Source organism: Bidens hawaiensis, unplaced genomic scaffold (assembly GCF_021521415.1).
Source record: "Bidens hawaiensis isolate Kalapana, Puna unplaced genomic scaffold, B.hawaiensis_p1.1 tig00019386_1, whole genome shotgun sequence".
Taxonomy (NCBI): Eukaryota; Viridiplantae; Streptophyta; class Magnoliopsida; order Asterales; family Asteraceae; genus Bidens; species Bidens hawaiensis.
The window spans coordinates 90,608-111,425 of record NW_027492945.1 but is presented as its reverse complement, the minus strand read 5'-3'; the positions used below and the strand labels follow the sequence as shown (position 1 = coordinate 111,425).

At 32.6% G+C, this 20,818-nt stretch overlaps 1 protein-coding gene and 1 pseudogene across 2 annotated transcripts; both read left to right on the top strand.

Moving 5' to 3' along the window:
* Positions 1-2,489: 2,489 nt before the first annotated feature.
* On the top strand, positions 2,490-7,163 carry LOC143558257 (ras-related protein RABB1c-like). The gene is made up of 6 exons (XM_077047126.1): positions 2,490-2,675; positions 4,389-4,528; positions 4,764-4,846; positions 4,933-5,137; positions 6,756-6,824; positions 6,917-7,163. The coding sequence occupies exons 1-6, from the start codon at positions 2,630-2,632 to the stop codon at positions 7,004-7,006; spliced, it is 633 nt and encodes a 210-aa protein (XP_076903241.1). The 5' UTR covers positions 2,490-2,629; the 3' UTR covers positions 7,007-7,163.
* A 6,138-nt stretch (positions 7,164-13,301) lies between these two features.
* On the top strand, positions 13,302-20,332 carry LOC143558261 (glucose-1-phosphate adenylyltransferase small subunit, chloroplastic/amyloplastic-like; annotated as a pseudogene). The gene is made up of 8 exons (XR_013139708.1): positions 13,302-13,535; positions 16,981-17,277; positions 17,359-17,807; positions 18,540-18,643; positions 18,741-18,852; positions 19,018-19,116; positions 19,193-19,312; positions 19,622-20,332. The product of XR_013139708.1 is annotated as a glucose-1-phosphate adenylyltransferase small subunit, chloroplastic/amyloplastic-like (transcript).
* The last annotated feature ends 486 nt before the right edge of the window (positions 20,333-20,818 follow it).

Below are 20,818 nucleotides of genomic sequence, written 5' to 3'. Positions count from 1 at the left end.
ACAAGCAGATTAAAGTGTGGTAGAAGTGGTAAGGGGTCTACTAAGGGTGCTAGTGGCATGACGATTGTGCGTGGTAGGGTAAGCCTATACGTGCCTTCGTTATTAAAGAGGCATAACGAGAGAACGTGAGAGGACAAGCCTCTACGTTCCTCCGTTATTAAAGTGGCATAACGAGAGAACGTGGGAGGGTAAGCCTCTACGTACTCCCGTAAAAAAATGGCTAAGACGTAGGTGACACTAAAGTGGTCAAGCGGTAAGTTGAGCAGGATAGATAGCGAGCTATGTGTCTTCGGATACGTATATAATTCATGTAATGGTTGTATGGTAAGTTGCTTGATTAACTAGAACTTACTCAGCGTAGCTGACTTTTAGTATGCACGCATGTGAATATGTTGAAAGAGCTAGTATGAGGACGACACATGGCATGGATTGAATGGCTGACATCTGAAGATGGAGGAAATGATGTTTTAAATATGATGTTTTATGTTATGGTTTTAAAGAAAATATTGAATGTTTTGTAACGAATAGTTGAAGTTAACGTTTCCGCGAAAAGTTTAAATTAACTCTGATTTGTAAGAACTGTGTTTATGAGTAAATCCGACGCTAAAGTAGGGCACCGGGATCGTGGCCTTACATCCATTTTGGAAAGGTCCCGGTGCGGTGCTCACCCCATACTTGGCCCATGCCGACAATGCGTTTAGTTCTTGCGGTAAGTTGAAAACGAAATAACAAAATGCGACAACATTAAGGATTTTATAAAATCACCATCGAATAATTAGCCCACGCTATGATTGTAGATGGGTTAATTGGCTAAGACCCTCCCATAAAATTTAGAATTTACACTTAGGGTGTTTTTGTTTTTTCTCTTGCATCCTTTTCAATTTGTTGTTTAGTGAAATTTCGAATATATGGTTACGACAAGCTTATTTTTATCCAAGTTTCAAGGTAAGTTTCATTTATAACGAAGTTGTGCGTCATAATGAACAAGTAATCGAAGCATAACCATATAGATTGTCAAAGCGTTATGTTTTCATAATTTCCTTTTGTTTTTAAGTGATTTTTATTAACGTTTCTATGTGTTTTTTTTCCTTTTTCATGTTGTGGTTGCTTATTTTAATCAGCGTTTGAGTATGAATAACTTTACTTTTTATGCAATATTTATTTTTTTGCAATTTAACATGAAGGAAACAGGTTTAAATACTAGTTATTATAAATCATGTTACTTAAATCCTTTTTTATAGTTAATTAATACAATATATCTTTCTTGGGCCGACTATTATCTTATACAACTAAAATATTTAGAATACCTAACATTATTGATACAATCATATAACTATTATAATTTCTTAATCAAATGAGTGATTCTCTCTTGTAGTCAAATACTAAATAGACAATGTTAATTGTTATATATTATGTAAAATCTCAAAAGCAAATCTTCAATAATAATAATAATTATTATTATTATTATTATTATTATTATTTTCTTAATTTTAATTAACTTGCATTACTTATTTATTGATTAAGGTGAAACACTCAAAAATTAAAAAAAAAATGAAAGATTTTGGGTTCAAGTTCTATTTATAATATAATAGAGGTTCCAAGTTGGGTAAGAGTTTTTTCATCTATAGTGTATTTCCTCATGAGGATGGTCTCCAGTACAGGTGCACAAACCAGTTTCGAACCTTAAACATGTTTGGTTTGGTCACAAAAGTCAAAGGCTATTTATGATTGGTTTCGATTCTGGTTGAAATTGGTTTCTTGACCAGTTTACGGATGGTTTTTGACCTGTTCTTGACCGATTTGACATGCTTTTGGTTTAGTTAAATGGGTTTGGTAGGGAGAAATTAATTTCTTAATATTGATTAACCTGCATCACTTATTTATTGCCAATGGTCATGATCCAAGTAGCTGAGATGAAACATTTAAAAACTTTACATAAAAAAAGTGGAGATCTTAAATTTTGGTTCCATCCATAACGAAATAGAGGTTCTAAGTTGGGTTAGTGGTTGTCTAACATATGTTGTATTTCCTTCTGGGGTGGTCTTTGATAGAGGTGCACAAACCGGTTCCAAATTTTAATCCGGTTCGGTTTGATCTACCAAAGTCAAAACCTATCTATGATGAGTTTTGAATCGGGTTGAAACCGGTTTCTTGGCCAGTTCATGATCGGTTTTGACTCGTTCATAACCTATTTTAATCATTTTCCCGTCAAGTTAACTGGTTCTGAACCTACGGTTTTAATTGTTTCCAAGCCGATTCAGTTTCGATTTGATAATTTTTTTCCACCTCAAGGTTCCAGAGAATGAAGATAATCAGGTGGGTCAGTTTTCCATTATCAGAGGTACACAAACCGATTTAAAACTCAAAACTAGTTTAAGTTGAAACCGGCTCGTTTGGTAAAAAAAGTCAAAACCGATTAATAATCGGTTTTGGTTTGGGTTTTTACATGTTTTATACACTATATATATATAATATTATATAAGTATTATTCTCTCTAGAAGTTATACAAATACCTAAAAACCCCAAATCGGTGCAGCTTTTATCGATCACTAATCTCTTAAATCCAAATCGATCTTAAAAACTATTTATTCAATTCAAGTTTGTGAAGATCTTGAAGTAGCCAGCCATCATGTCTTATGCTTATTTGTTCAAGTACATCATCATTGGAGATACCGGTAATCGCTTTTGATCTCTTTCAATTTCATCTTTGACTTGTGTTGACTTTGGTGTTAATCGAATTATTTATGAAATTGACATGATTTTAGTTGCTTGATTTAAGGAGTTGTTGCTTTTATTTTATAAAAGTTGGAATTTTTATGACAAAACTAGGCTCGAGCTCGACTCGTTTTGACCTACGATAGCTAGAAGTCCAAAAGAGGTGAAACTTTAAAATATACAAGGCTCGAGCTTCAGCTCAATAAAAAAACGAGCTTTATTTGAGGCTCAAGCTTGAAAAAGCTCGGATTGTTTCGATTTTTTTATTATCAATCCGAGCTTGAGTAGCTTGCAAGCAGCTCGGTTCGTTTGTACTCCTAAACACAATAAGTATTTCAGTATAAGCAATGAATCTGGAATTGAACAATAATATCGAATTGTTGATTTTATTAATTAAAACCTAAAATTTTGATGACCTAATTTTGAAGCTGTAAACGAGTGGCGCACTCGTTTTGAATTACGGGAGCTTGAGCTCGGCTCATTTATATTTTGTTAATAGTTTTGTATTTTTAATTATTTTTATATACTTTTGAGAAAAACATTTTAATTTTCCTAAACTCGGCTCGAGCTTGTGTAGTACCTTAAACGAGCCAAAGCTTGGCTCGAGCTCAACTGTGTATTGTGAAATTAATACATAGAAGTCAAAAAAAAGGTAAAACTTAAATAAATATCCACAAGGCTCGTTGAGGCTCAATGAGCCTAAAAAACTTCCCATACAAGGCTCGAGCTTGATAACTAAACGAGCTTCTTATCGATCCGAGCTCGAGTAGCTCGCGAACAGTGCGGCTCGTTTGCTCCCCTAAACAGAGTTAGTAATTAGTATTTGGATATAAGCAATGAGTCTGGAATTGAACAATAATTTCTTCAAACTCTTAACTTAAAAGTTAAATCTGTATCATGATTCATGATATATTGTTTAACCAAATATGCTTGTAAACAAGTCTAGGACTTCAATGATCCACTTGTATTTTCATTTGGGATAGATTGGTCTTTTCGCTTAGTTTTATCATTGATTTAGGATAATTTTTACTTGTTCAAGTTATATTCAAGAAAGTAATATTATTGAAGTGAAAGATGTTTTATGTACTGTATTAAGTTTGATGTGATCAACTTTTCGGTGGATCGATTTAGGTTAACTTTCTGTGAATTGATGCTTATTAAATCATAGATTCTAGATATGAAGCTTAAGATCCCTATTCTATTTAGATGGTTTCCAGAATCTGTTGTTTTTTAGCTTCTTGTAATGATTATGTTAAATCTTATAGTTGATACAAAATTCCTATTTGAATATAACCGTGAAAGCAAAATCTTGAGCAATACAAAAGTATTCCACTTCAATGTGATAAGCTATTAAACACATATTCTTGACAACTATGATCTGACATTATGCAGTCGTATTGCTGATATATTGGTTATCGGTCCCTTGTTATAATACCGTTTAAAATATCGGTACCGATAATATCGGCAATATTAGACCGATATATCATCAATATTTCCGATATCAGTGCTTTAAGTCTTAATTATCAGTATTAGTGTTCAATGTTAGTGTTTTAAGTCTCAATCAACTCCTACTTGCTACGTCCGATATCCGATATTTTTCCGCATTAATTGCTTAGATTGGACATTGATGATGGGAAAATGCAACTAATGTGAAAGATTTTATTTTTATTCAGGTGTCGGAAAATCATGCCTACTTCTACAGTTCACAGACAAACGTTTTCAACCGGTTCATGATTTGACCATTGGTGTTGAATTTGGGGCCAGAATGATCACGATCGACAACAAACCAATAAAGCTTCAGATCTGGGACACGGTTAGTTTTGTTTCACCTTTCTTGATAACGTGTATAAATTAAAAAATGTGTTAAGTTAGGTTTTCGTCTCTTAGGTTTGCTAGTTGTAAAATGACTGAAATGCCCTTCAACTTAACAGAAAAAAATAACTGAGTTAGTGAAAAGGATGAAAAGGGTTAAAATGGGCAAACCTCAGAGATTAAATCCGAACAAGAAATACTGTATTTAAATATATCTTTTATTTATTTTCTATCAGGCGGGTCAAGAATCATTCAGATCTATAACAAGATCTTACTACCGAGGTGCTGCCGGTGCACTTCTGGTTTATGATATTACTAGGTATGAATGTCGATTGTATGGTTGTATTTTCTTTTTCTTTTTGTATTTTTTTAAAAGGAAGTGTTTTTAATTATTTTTTATTGCAGGAGGGAAACTTTTAATCACCTTGCGAGTTGGTTAGAGGATGCGAGACAGCATGCAAATGCAAACATGACTATTATGCTTATTGGTAACAAGTGTGATCTTGCACACAGAAGAGCTGTTAGCACGGAAGAAGGAGAACAATTTGCAAAGGAACATGGTTTAATATTCATGGAGGCTTCTGCAAAAACTGCTCAGAATGTTGAAGAGGTAAGATTCGTGTTTTGTAACGTTACTAAACTAATAAAAAGTTAAAACGTATCATGAAACATTCTTGACGGTTAAGTAATTATAAATTTAAGTTTAAAAGTTTTGGTTAGTTTGCTAGATAAGAGTTGGCTAAATTATTGATTTTAAGTAATACTGAAATCATGATTATTTTTGTTTGTTATATATAATATATTATATGTATATAGAGGGGCGTTCTTTGCAGAATTGATAATATGTTGAGAACCGCATAATGCATTTGTACTTTTTTACCCCTTTGAAAGTAATACAGCCATCTGTGTTTCTCTCTTCCATCACTTGTAATAATCATTTATGCATTACGTACAAGTGCGTTATGCGGTTCTTTCTTAAAACAAAAGTGAATATATATACAAGATCAGGATCACTTCAGAATTTTCAAATAGTTCAAGAACTTCAGAATCACTTTATGACCAATCAGTTTATTTATATATTGAATATTATTTGAGGGTAGTTTTGTTATCTATTAGGCTATCCGTAGTGGGGCGATAAAGGGGTGGGCGACTAGTTTTTGCCGCCTGCCATGTTTGTTTATATATTATTATTATTATAATAGTTTGTATGTGTGTGTGATATATATATATATACACATACACACACACACATATATATATATATATGGGGTACAACACCATTACACTCCTAAAACAAAAACCCACCCTTTGGTGATTGAGCGTCACATGGCAGGTCGCCCCATTTTGTAGTCCCTCCACTACACATAGTCTATTTAATTCTAGGAAAATTGGTTTTTTTGGGTCCCAACTATTCCATTTTGGTCGGCGTTGGTCCCAACTTTCATTTTGGCTGGCAATGGTCCCGACTTTAACATTCGTTTCTTCCACCAGTCGGCGACTAACGGAGTATTAACTCCGTTATGTAATTGATGACATGTCCATCCTACTTGTCAAAACATATGGCATGGCTGCCTACATGAATTTTAACTTATACTTAAACGCGGCCGGTGATGCCAAGTGATCGATGGTGGTTACTAAGGTTGTGGGCGAGTCGACTCTAAGCTATTTCCGACGAACTGGTACAACTTCCGGCATCTACAGCAGGAATCTGGCGATGAAGGAGATGTGAATATTTCCCATGGTTGCCTACGTGGATTCAATGTAAACATGTTAAGTATAAGCTAAAATCCACGTAGGCAGCCATGTCATATGTGTTGGACAAGTAGGATGGACACGTCATCAATTACATAACGGAGTTAATACTTTGTTAATAATGAACTGGTGGAAGAGACGGGTGTTAAAGTTGGCACCTTTGCAAGCCAAAATGAAAGTTGGGACCAACGCCGACCAAAATGGAATAGTTGGGACCAATAAAAACCAATTTTCTTTAATTCATTGATTCGAATATAAAGTTATAAACGTGTGATTACTTATATGTAATCACAAAAGTAAGTATAATAAATTACAAAACTACCCTCAAATAATATAAATAGAATGATTGGTAGTTAAGTCATAAAAACTCTTAAATTATTTGCAAATTCTGACATGATCCTGATTATACATATGATAAACTAAAATAATGTGGCTAGTTGTATTTTTGTCTTCTAATGTTTGGTAATATTTTTCAGGCATTCATTAACACAGCTGGAACAATCTATAAAAAGATTCAGGATGGGGTTTTTGATGTATCAAATGAGGCAAGTCTTAGTATTTTTTAAAATTTTTTGTCATTTTATATTACTAAAATCAATCATTTACTAATATATTTGATTGTGGCTATGGGTGACAGTCTTATGGAATCAAAGTTGGATATGGTGGTATTCCCGGGCCTTCCGGCTCCAGCGGGTCAGCTTCTCAATCCGGCGGCTGTTGCAGTTAAATCATTCTTTGGTTGTGGCTACATGAACAACTCGTTTCTGATTATTATTTATTGCGCGTGTAAAAATTATAGATATTGGTAAATATTTTGTGTTTGGGTCTTTTTCTGTAATTTTGTTTTAAGGATTTGTGTTAATATGTGGTTTGTTTTATTACATTTGGAGTTTTGAATATGCATAATTGTTTTTGTGTGGGATTTGTCTTTTAAATGTATAACTGTTCGCGTTGAATTTTCAAGTCTTAACTATCACCCTCCTGCGTCATAGAGCCGATAAAAATATTAATGACTATGTTGAAAGTTATAAATATATGTAATGCATAGTTTAGTCAATAAAGTAGTTAAGACAATTAAATATATTTTAACTGAAAAACTTCTATTTGATTAAAGTAATAATGTTATTCTTAAAAAAATCTTATTTTTTTAATCTTCTGTTATCTAATCTAACAATAAATAAAAAAATTGGCGACACGTGTTAACTTTTTACACAACCTAAAATTTAGTTTTCGTCTTTCTCTTCTATTAATATTATATGTTGTGTGTCAACTTTTCTTTTTATTGTTTTGATTTCTCACATCTCTTTCTTATTAAAAACCATAATTTATTTAATTGGATAATACGATTACACAAAAAGCATATTTTTTATTGGCTGTAAATGTATTTATTTAAAAAATATATGATATATTATATAAAACAATTATTTAAAAAAAATTATTTAACCTAGTTGGCCAATATTGACAATGCAATATTTGAATTAGGCCATGTGAGGTTGTCAGTTCAAATCCCGAGCTCACCCGGGTTTTCGTCTCACCGTGTGTTACGCTATAGAGTTCCGTTCTTGTGGCGGCACAACAACTGTCAAGTGGCAGCCGACTATATGGTTTCCTGAGGGAAATCTGAAACCAGCGTGAGTCCAGGTAATATCACATAGTCTGACTAGAGTGTAGCAACGAAAGTCGTCGTTATTAAAACTAATAATAATAATCTACTATTATAATAAAAGAATGTTTATTTGGACATGTGTTATTCTCATAACAAGTCTTCATGTTATTTTAACATTCTATTATGTGAACACGTGGAACTCTCTCCTTCAAGTATTTTACAGTTAATTTTATGGTTTCTTCCATGATTCCAGTACATGCACTATCAGTTTCTTCTCCTCAAACCAATCAACCCCCTTTCTCCTTCAATCGACCACCCCAAATCCACCACCGGTAGTCCACAATTCGGTGTTTATCTACTAACCGAAGGATGCTTCAGTGGCATAATTGATCCTTAAGCCTAGGTTTACTCGCAAAAACCATCACCGGTGGCAACGAATCTAGTCAAGCAAAGTCATCACCTAAAGTCAATTGCGGTGTAATTGGCTCCGGGAGATCAAACCGGGGTGGTTCTGACGAGTTTATCGTAGGTACGTGTTTCGGATTTCATCGGTTTTTGTAGTTGGTTGTTCAGAATAATTCTGATTATTGTTTTACAATCTGAATAGATTTCTAAGATTGGTTGTATAGTTTTATCTAATTGTCGTATACTTCGGATATGCGTAGTAACATTATGTTTAGTATTTAGTATTGTTCTCAACTAAAGGTTAACAAGCGGAATATACTTGGGTTCAGATAAGACTTAAATTTTTCACTTACGCTTGTAGCCTTTATTATACGAAAGTCCAGTTAGGATCACCCCCAAAGGATTGTTATGTACAAATTTATGCATGAAATTCCCTAATTTAAGCAGTCTGCAAGTATACCTATTAAGTTATTATTTTTTATAATTAAACAAAATATAATGGAATTTGATATGAAACAAATGTGTAGATATTTTTTATTTAACAGATTCCAATGATGCTATCAATCGTCCCAATCATCTGATCTGAGTTGTTCAAACAACCGGTGCGGTTTCAAGTTAAGATGTGGCATTGGTAGTGGGACTTCTGGTTAGTATGTGCCAATGTTATTCATTTAAACATAATTGGTGCTGGTCCGACCTCAGCTAATGTTGTATTTGGGTGAGTTAGTTATTAATCATTAACAAGTGTTACAAATTTATAACATTAATTGAAGAAAGTAAATGTTGTTAATTTGGTATTGTACTGATTTATGCAACAACTGTAGCACGTCTCAAAACGGGGCTTTGACTACATCTGAGTGAGGCGTGAACAAGATCTTTGGATTAGGTCAAAATGGGTTGTCGATAACTTCACAACTTTCTGCATAAGGAACTGCTCTTGATGCATTCTCTCATTGTCTTATTGGAAGTGATATTGGGGTAGTTTGGTTACTTGTCAAATAATGGAGCTGACATATGATCTATACTCTACTTAACAAATCAAAGTAAGTTTTCTTTTGGTTATAGTGGCATTATTTGTAATTTAATTGAATAGATAGCTTCGAATAATATAAAATTGCATATTTGCATGTTTTTAGGCCACATTATAATGTGAATTGGCGATTATTTTTGTCAATGGTCAAATAGTGTCCATTGACCTATCTCCTTTCACATTATCAACAACCATGGTGGGACCATAATCAACTTAGGAACAACTCTGCATAGCTTTCTAAAGATGCTCTTAAACCTTTTATGGATGCTTTAAGTTGTATAGGTCATAGCCAGGTTTTGGAATTTGACTAATGGTCAAATTGTAATGTTGGTATCTATTTGATTCTGTTTCTGCAGATCTCCTAATCGATTTCACAATCTGTATAGTCGCTTATTTCGAACCAAGATAAGTGTTACATAATTACCTCAAGGTTTCTCTTCCATACCAATTAATTCTCAGCATTATGATATAACCATTTAAGTAATAATCTAAATTGGTGGACTTGGATTGTGCTAAAAGCTTAAGCGGATCAAATATAAAGCTTTAGCTCAAAACTGATGACTGGATCGGATTTTATTTTTGTTTTTCCTTTCAGAAATCTCAATTACTAATTCAGTTATTATTTTAAACCTAATATATTCTTTATTAAAACATCATATTTTTTCATATTGATATTCACGACAAATTTATAAAGTATTAATCTATTTTGTTTAAATTAGTTTTAACATTATCCAATTATTGAAATCGGTTCCAATAGTGGATCATGATCAGTTTTGAAAACATTTGTTATGAGAATTAACTAATCAACTGTCGCGATTAGTTTTGTTGTAATAATGATGCGAATGATGTTCTGGTATTTAATTTTAGTTTACGGGTCAAAATTTAAATTTAAAAACGAGTCAAAAATTGTCGTTTTAGTAAACAGGTCAAACATATTATTATTATTATTATTATTATTATTATTATTATTAAATGGATCAAAATAATCATTTTTAGTACGCTATTGTTTTTATTTAATATTCAACTGGTTCAAATTTGTGCCTTAATATTCAACTGGTTTAAATTTGCCAATGATTGGGGTAATTTGTTACCGTGTATGTAGGACTTTAGCAAACAAGCCTAAGATACTATTTTTAGTGAACATGCCAAATTATAATTTTGGTGAACATTTTTTTAATTTAATTTTTTACTACTTATTTTGGTCTTTCAGGTTGATATTTATTTTGACAATGTTTAATGCCTTTGTTTTTGGGATGTATGTTTTAAACGTGTATGAATGAATGATCCTGACAGTAAACTTTATATTTTTGTTGCATTGCAATCTATAAGTGATTATTGGGCATCCTCATTTTATACTTTGCCAAACTTGAAAATTGTATGAGAAAGGATTCTTGAATTATTGAGAGAATAGGCTATAGATCTCATTACTTATGTCACTTATTCATGTTATCATTTGGTTTTTATTTATGTATATTAGCTTTTACTTATGTGCTATTCGATCCTTATTTGATGGTTTCTTCTTGTCAATATATGCTAAGGATAATTGATTTTTGTTAATTCAATTTTTTTAGCCAATCTCGTGAAATTCACGGGTTTATAAACCTAGTAATAATATAGAATCATTAAAGTGAGATGGGAAAGAGTAGATATCCTTCTTATCCCTTAAACTCAGAGATGCATGTCCCGTTATAACGGAACAGGACGGTTCCTCATTCATTATAATAATATATTCTCGAATATACCTTTTCCGTGTCGTTACCCTCACTCAAAGTAACCAGGTCATGTGATCACATTAATTATTAATATAAAACTAGTAATATATATGACGGCGTTAGAATATTAATAATTTAAATGCCTAACTAAAAAAAAGTGTATCCAATTAACTTTCAAAATTCCCATATTGCCCTCCATTAGTCACATGTGATGTTTAAAGCATATATAATGAGTTGATCAAAAAATGGATCATTTGTTAAACACGTTTCATAGATTTGATAATGAGATTGAAAGGTATAGTTATAGATTTTTTATATAATATTTGTTATACTGTAACGACTTTAATATTTATCAATTATCACTTAAAAGTTGGTTAAATTAATGTTAAAGAACATAAGTATCACTCTTAGTAAAAGATTTCCTCAAGTTGGAGGTCTAAAATGAAATAAAAATACGGGATTTTTCTGAATTTTATTGTTACAAAGCAAAACAACTAACCACAAATATGTTTATCTTTTCAAATAACTTAAAAAGTCATTTTTCATAATATAGTATGTTTTTTTGTATAACCTTGGACTAAATTGAAGACGCTATCCAAGTGAAGGCCTAAAGCTCTAGCTTGAGTTTACTCCTTGTAAAGTTAACCCTGAGCAAAACTACAAATCCGGTGGTATAGGAACATAAACTATAGTGTACACATCACCTACCATAGTTGAAGGTATGAATCGGTTTAAGAATAACCGAATTAGTCTGAAGATCAAAAGTGAGAGAAAATGCAAACCCAGAATTAGGGTGCTAGTGGTCAATATGTTCATGAGGGATTCAAGTTTCGATCTAATAATTAAAACCGAACAAGACCTATTAGGTTGAGAATGAGAAAGTAATTTACGTATCTCTAACCATTAAATACATCATTGATTGATTTACCAATTTCTACACGGAATATTGTGTTTTCACTCATCATTACATGCCTTATAGTAACATTGAGGCTTTCTTTGTGGATATTGTTGGTGAAAGTGGATATGTTTAACATATAATCTTGAGCGGTCTAAGTTAACCTAGTGTTTTTTAATTCTTCAGTTTTGAATTAAACTAAACCAAACCAAATAAACAAATTTATCAAATATATTATCAAATTGGTGCGAGTCCAAATCCAATTCAATTTGGTAGTTCACATAGTCTAAATTATTCCTTACACATCCTTCTCAATATTAAAAAGAAAGAAAGAAAGCATGTAAAAAGGTCATAATAATCACTCTTGATAATTACTTCAAAACCAATATTGCAATCAAATAATCATACAATCATTTCACAAGATTTCAAAATAATTATTATAATACGGTGAATTGATTTTTATTAATTTTAACTATCATTTTTATCGCTGTTGGTCTCAACTAATGAATGGCGGCTGACAGTTTCATCTTGTAATGTATTTGTTTCTAACGATTCACAATTAACATAATCCTAACGCCGTTACTTAATGGTCGCCGGAAAAAGTTTTGGCTTGAAAAATCATATTTTTTTTGTCGGAAAACTCAACTTGAACACTACCTGAACACCACCACCACCACCACCACCAACCAACCGCCACCACTTGAGCACCACCAACCGGTTCTGATGATGGTTCTAGGGTTTCGACAACCGCAATAATTGAGGTTAGACTAGAAAAATTCGGTCAAGAAGAATAAACTTATAATATCGTAGCCGCTCATGGATATTTTGACTGATTGATATTCCAATATGCTAGTTTCAACAACTCTCATTCTTTACATTTCTTCCTAGCTTCTTGGCCTGTAGTAGGTATCTGGTTCACTGTTTTAGGTATTAGTACTATGGCTTTCAACCTAAATGGTTTCAATCTCAACCAATCGTTAGTTGTCCTAAACGTCTTATCAAAGGTTACAAAGATGTTTGAGACGAAAATGTTGAGTATTCCGGCCAAAAACGTTTTTCCGGTGACCTACAACTAACGGCGTTAGGATTCTATTAGTTACAGACCGTTGAAAACAAATACGTTAAAAGATGGACGAATTTGTTAGTTGAGAGTTGAGACCGACACTGACCAAAATACACCTAATAATAACAACAATAATAATAATAATAATAATAATAATAAAATTCAGCTCTAACCAAGGGCAATACGGGAATTCACCAAAGTCAGTCTAGATATCCCCAAGGGAGTAGTTATAGTTTACCAGATCTATCACACTCACTCTTCCCACACACTTCACGAGTCCTTCACTTTAACCTCACCACCACCATTCATCAATGGCAGCAGCAATTGGATCACTAACTCCACCGCATTTCTTCAACTCCACCGCCCGGACATCATCCTGCCGGACCTTGTCATTCTCTTCCTCTAACCTCTCCGGCGACAAAATACCTTCCGCATCCTTCGCCACACGACGTCGTTCTGTAACCAGACGCCACGTCGTCGTCTCGCCGAAGTCCGTTTCCGATTCCAAAAATTCGCAGACATGCCTTGATCCTGACGCTAGTCAGGTATCAATTATATGAATTATATTATATTTTGTTTTTATATGATCATGTATTCGTGTTGTGATTTTAGGCTATATATCTGTTTTAAGTGATTTAGGTTGAATTCTGTTTAGATCTAGTAGAGTACATATACAGTTAATTAGCTTACCTAGATTATTATTATTATTATTATTATTATTATTATTATTATTATTATTTATAATTGTATGTAACCTAATATATGTTAATAATATTAAGTTTTAACTATATTATTACTTATTTATTTATTTTATGTAGTTAGTTTGATGCATTAGTTAGATAACCTAATATATGTTAATAATATATGTTAATAATATTAAGTTTTAACTATATTATTACTTATTTATTTATTTATTTATTTTATTTTAGTCAGTTAATTAGCAGTTAAACAGTTAGTAGTTGTGACTTATCATTTTCCTCTGTTTTGTACTCTGTTTTAGCGATTTCGGTTAAATTTTAGGTGATTTGAGCTTGAATTCTGTTTAGATCTAGTTAAGTGTAAATATGGTAATTAGCTTAACTAGATTATTATTACTATTACTATTATTATTATTATTATTGGTATTATTTATAACTGTATGTAACCTGGTATCTGTTAATATTATATTTAACTTTATTTTTATTTATAATTGTGTGCAACCTAATTTCGTACAGTAGTTAGATAATGACTGTTAGTCGGTTAATTAGCCGTTAAAAGTTAATAGTTGTGACTTATCGGTATGATCATTATATGCTTTTTAGGTTAAGTTTTAGGAGATTTGAGCTCGAATTCTGTTTAGATCTAGTAGAGTACAATTACGTTAATTAGCTTAACTTTATTATTATTATTATTTATTATTTATTATTGTGTGTAACCTAATTTGATGCATTAGTTGGATAATGACTGTTAGTCAGTTAATTAACTGGTAAACAGATAATAGTTATGACTTATCATATTCCTCTGTCATACTCTCATTGTAGCGATTCAGGTTGAATTTTAGGTGATTTGAGCTTGAATTCTGTTTTAATCTAGTCTAGTACAATGACGATAATTAGCTTAACTAGATTATATTATTATTTTTTATTATTGTATGTAACCTAATTTGATACATTAGTTAGATAATAACTGTTAGTCGCGTTAGCAATAGTTACGACTTATCAATTATCATTTTCCTCTGTTTTACTCTCAGCTGTACTGATTTAGGTTAAAATTTAGGTGATTTGAGCTTGAATTCTGTTTAGATCTAGTTGAGTACAGATACATTGTTATTGGTGTTAATTTGTTCAGAGAGAGTATTATGAAGTTTCTAGAAAGTTGTACGGATACAAATTACTAAAAATTCACTAGAAGTAGAGGATCAGAGGTCATGCAGGAAATAATTATTAATATTATGATCCTCATTTTCCTCTGTTTTATTCTCAGTATAATCGTTTAGGTTATGCTCCGTCGTAGCGATTTAGGTTAGATATTAGGTGATTTGAGCTCGAATTATGTTTAGATCTAGTTGAGTAAACATACGTTAATTAGCTTAACTTTATTAATAATTTAATATTATGATTAATTAGTGATGTAACCTAATATCTGTTAATATCAAACTTAACACTATTTTTAGTTAGATAATAACTGTTAGTTAATTAGTTGTTAAACATTCAATAGCGGTTGATCGTTAATTGGCCATTAACTGGTTGATTAACCGTATATGTGTACTTATTTATAAACATATTTGCTGTTGTATTTAAACTACCAAGTTATTCGATACTTATCAATATCGTTTAACCATCGGTTTTTCGGTTTCTGATTGTTTTTTTCGGTTTCATGCACACCTCTAGATACATGATTTAATACCCTAGGTGTAAGGCCCCGTTCCCGGTAGCCATACTTTAGCGTCGGATTTACTCATAAACACAGTTCTACAAATCAGAGTTTATTAAAACTTTCGCGGAATATAAAACATTAAATCCTTATTTTAAAATCATAACATAAAACATCATATTTAAAACATCATTTCTTCTATCTTCGGATGCCAGCCGTTCAATCCATGCCACGTGCCATCCTTATGTTAACTCTTTGGTCGAATCACCTGCGTGCATACTAAAAGTCAGCTACGCTGAGTGAGTTCTAGTTAATCAGACGCCATACAATAAATACTCATAACATACTTTCATACATATCCGAAGATACATATCCATACTTAACCAATCACCCTACTACCATACATACATACATACATACATACATACCTACAATCACTAATCCTAGTCTACCGAGAGTACGTTCATAGTCCGCCGTCTATACCTATACTCAAGGTTGTGAACACGTAAAAGGTCCGCAGTCCATACCTATGTCCACAAATTATGGTACGTGCAAGGTCCGCAGTCCTTCCATATACCATCCTATATTGACAACACGTACAAGGTCCTCAGTCCTTCCTTATGTTGTAACCTAAACCATAGCACGTACGAAGTCCTCAGTCTTCCCCTATGCTACCAGAACACAAGTATAGCACGTATAAGGTCCACAGTCCTTTCCTGTGCTGACGCCTATCTACAATACGTATAAGGTCCGCAGTCCTTATCTACGTTGGCGTCAATCACCTATAACCGTTTAAGTTATGCTCCGTCGTAGCGATTTAGGTTAGATATTAGGTGATTTGAGCTCGAATTATGTTTAGATCTAGTTGAGTAAACATACGTTAATTAGCTTAACTTTATTAATAATTTAATATTATGATTAATTAGTGATGTAACCTAATATCTGTTAATATCAAACTTAACACTATTTTTAGTTAGATAATAACTGTTAGTTAATTAGTCGTTAAACATTCAATAGCGGTTGATCGTTAATTGGCCATTAACTGGTTGATTAACCGTATATGTGTACTTATTTATAAACATATTTGCTGTTGTATTTAAACTACCAAGTTATTCGATACTTATCAATATCGTTTAACCATCGGTTTTTCGGTTTCTGATTGTTTTTTTTTTGGGTTTCATGCACACCTCTAGATACATGATTTAATACCCTAGGCAAATCCTATATTGTTTGTGGACAACAGAGTTGCTGAACTCATAATAAATGGAAAGAAAATTAGATAAACTATGATTTGGGGATAATTTATCAATTGTTTAATACTTTAATGTCTTCCATATGGAAGATGCCTTATGTGATATATGTACTTAATACAATAATATATGCAATCAACCATTTAACTGTGAATCTTTGCAATATCTTTGTTTATATTGCATTACAAATGAGAGTATCATATGAGGTATCAATGTTCTTCAAGATGTTAAATAATTGTTTAATTGTTTGTATGATTTCTTCAGTGTGTGCATTGAACTGTGAATCTTTGCAATATTTTTATTGCATTACAAATTATGGTACCACAGCGTGGTTTCATTTTTGTGCAAGATGTTAATTTGTTGTTAAATTGAATTGATGGTTCTTCAGAGTGTTTTGGGGATAATACTTGGAGGTGGAGCTGGTACACGTCTGTATCCTTTAACAAAAAAGAGAGCAAAGCCTGCTGTTCCTTTAGGAGCAAACCACAGGCTTATTGACATTCCTGTCAGCAACTGTTTAAACAGCAACATATCAAAGATTTATGTCCTAACACAGTTCAACTCTGCATCCCTCAATCACCACCTGTCACGCGCGTACGCAAGTAACATGGGTGGTTACAAGAATGAAGGGTTTGTTGAAGTCCTTGCTGCTCAACAAAGTCCTGAAAATCCAAACTGGTTTCAAGTAATTATGAATCCAATATACTTTAGTCTGCATTTACCATATTAATCTCGGCTATATCATAATATGTGTTAATGGTTACAGGGTACTGCTGATGCTGTAAGGCAGTATTTGTGGCTGTTTGAAGAGCATAATGTTCTAGAGTTTCTCATCCTTGCTGGAGACCATTTATACCGTATGGATTATGAGAGATTTATTCAAGCTCACAGAGAAACCGATGCTGACATCACTGTAGCCGCTCTGCCAATGGATGAAAAACGTGCTACAGCGTTTGGTTTGATGAAGATTGATGAAGAAGGGCGTATAATTGAGTTTGCTGAGAAACCAAAGGAGAACAATTGAAAGCTATGAAAGTTGATACAACAATTTTGGGACTTGACGAAGAGAGAGCTAAAGAAATGCCTTATATTGCTAGTATGGGTATTTATGTTGTTAGTAAAGATGTGATGTTGAATTTGCTTAAAGATAAATTCCCTGGAGCTAATGATTTTGGAAGTGAAGTGATTCCTGGAGCAACTTCTATTGGGCTAAGGGTATATTTCTTTCTTTAGCTTTTGTTTCTTTATTTTTTGTTTGAATTTATTATTTATTAATAAACGGGGAACCGTTGAAACCGACCAAACCGCCTAAACCGAAACAAGTCGGCTGGTTTAAATTCAGATGTTTGGTTTTCGTGATTTTCTGCTTTAGCGGTTCGGTTTTGAACCAGCCGTGTAAACAAACCAATCTTTTAACTTTTATTATTTATATATCTTTTTAACTTTTGGAATATGTACATGTTTTATCATCATCAACCATTATCAGTTTTTGATTTTATTAATAAAAACTAATATTTTTTGAAAAAATATAATATAAAATCAGGTAGGATCGGCTTGTCTGACCCACCCATCCAAACCGACTGGTTTGGTTTGTGGTTCTCCGAAACCGTAGCTGGGGGTTTGGCCCGGAATTTCACCAAAACCGGCTGAACCAAACCGTTTGACCATGAACTCTCCTATTGATAACTTCTGATAAAAAATTATAATCTTCCAAAATCTGTTATTAAACAACAGTATCTATTACATTTAACTTATATGTGTCAGAGAATATATTTATGTTACTAAGAATGTATTTAATTTAAAGAAATGTAAGGGGCATATTTTATTGTTGTCAGATTTTACTGATATTTTATTGTTATCAGATAAGATAATAGATAGCAATAAGGCTAAATTTTTAATTTTTTTTTTGCAAAAGCCTGTGAACTAATAGTTTATATACATGCATAGGTACAAGCTTATCTTTATGATGGATACTGGGAAGACATTGGTACAATTGAGGCCTTTTATAATGCCAATTTAGGAATTACAAAAAAACCAGTACCAGATTTCAGGTAATAGTATTATTATTATTATTTATTTATTTTCACCATTATTAATGTTTCTTTATCACTCTTATCAAACTCTTGTGTTCTTGAATGTTTAATGCAGCTTCTATGATCGTTCGGCCCCAATTTACACCCAACCGTGATACTTGCCTCCTTCCAAGATGCTCGATGCTGATGTCACCGATAGTGTTATCGGTGAAGGGTGTGTGATTAAGGTTAGAAAATAATGGTTCGGGTTAGTCAACGGGTCAACATGGGTTTGGGTCAAAATGGGTCAAACTGACACACCAATGTTTTTATCCATTTTTCTTGAGTGTGATAAATAAATATATAATAAATATGATTAAATTTATTGTATTATAACAATAATGGTTATGCAGAACTGCAAGATTCATCATTCTGTCGTTGGGCTTCGATCTTGCATAGCTGAAGGTGCGGTAATTGAAGATTCATTGCTTATGGGAGCTGATTATTATGAGGTAATAGCTACATCAAGAATATTATTAACATTACATATATTATTGAAACTGATAACATGTTGTTTTTATGGTCTAGACTGATGCAGACAGAAGGCTTCTTGCTGCAAAAGGCAGTGTTCCCATCGGTATTGGAAAGAACACTCATATCAAAAGAGCAATCATTGACAAGAATGCACGCATTGGAGACAACGTGAAGGTAATTCGTCTTACCATTTAATTATCAGTATGTCCCTTTGTGTCATGGTCCATTCATAACGTGTCAAATGAATCAAATCGCATGAAATAGAAACGAGCTTTAGTCATTCTTTTCGTTATTTTTGCAATCAAGTTTAACTCAATATAAATCAAGTCACAAAATACTACAAGTTGGTTTATATTTGCGCCCGATAAAAAATATGTACCTGTACTAAAGAAGACCCGTCACCCAACCAAGCCGACACTTCAATATTGTTACTTCTAAATTACTACTATCTCATTGTTAGCATCTGTTCTTTTGTAATGACAGATTATAAACAGCGATAACATTCAAGAAGCAGCAAGAGAAACAGAAGGGTACTTCATTAAAAGCGGGATCGTGACAGTTATCAAGGACGCGTTGATTCCTTCCGGTAGCATAATTTAAAAGATTGTACAATCTTGATAGCCATTGGTGAGGATTCGATGTAAGGTACCCTACAGTACCTTGTTACAGAACTATGCATTATGGTACCAGGAGAAGAAGCACCGCGCCAGGTGAAATGTGAAAATTATTATTTATTTAATAAAAATTGAACTTAATGTGGATGAGGTTATATATGGTTTCGAATACTATATCTATGCTGTACTTGTACTTCTCATGTTTCTAGTAAAAAGGCATTTTGTTCAAATTTGTGATCGTAATTCGTTAGTTGGGCCGGTGTCTAGTTCGTTTAATAGTCTTACGTTTATATAGTACTTTAAACATTAGTTAATTTAGTACACTAGTAACCGTCACATGATTCGGCTGCATATTGGAACTGTTTTTGAAAGATGATTGTATGTCTCTAAACGCCTTTAACGTTTAATTGGCCAGCCCGTATTGTTGAAATTTCTGATATAAGAACATTAATGACACTATATTTGGTTTGGAACCTACATTTACCATCTTGGTAATTCACATAAAACAACTGTTCTTGTCACCGTTTCTTGCATACCAAGAAACCAATGTGTTATAGGTGATTTTATCAGGTAATGATACTTCATTTTGCATGAATGCCAAAAAACCCGAATGCATGTTTTTTATCTACCTTTCTGTAACATTACCTACCAACATTGTATTCCATACAACCAATACTTCCACATTTTGCATGCGCGTCGACTAAAGATCCCTGCAGGTATATATTTCCACAAAGTTCGGTTTATATAACATACACAAACTCATACAGAAAAGTAAAAAGCATTAGATATTGAGAAAATTGAGAAAAAAACAATATAGCACACATTTGTTGTGACGCGGAGTACACTTGCATATTACACGATATAAAACGTATAGTTATAAGGAAGCATATAGTGTTATTATTCATCTTGGAAATTAAAATCAAAATGGACATTAGTTTCTCCTTATGTTCCTTAATGGCCTTACCCATCTCTATATCATCTGATTATAATAGAAAATGTTCATGCATCTCTTTCTTACAATATAAAGACAGAAAGATTAATTAAAAACTTTTTAAAGTTTTAATGA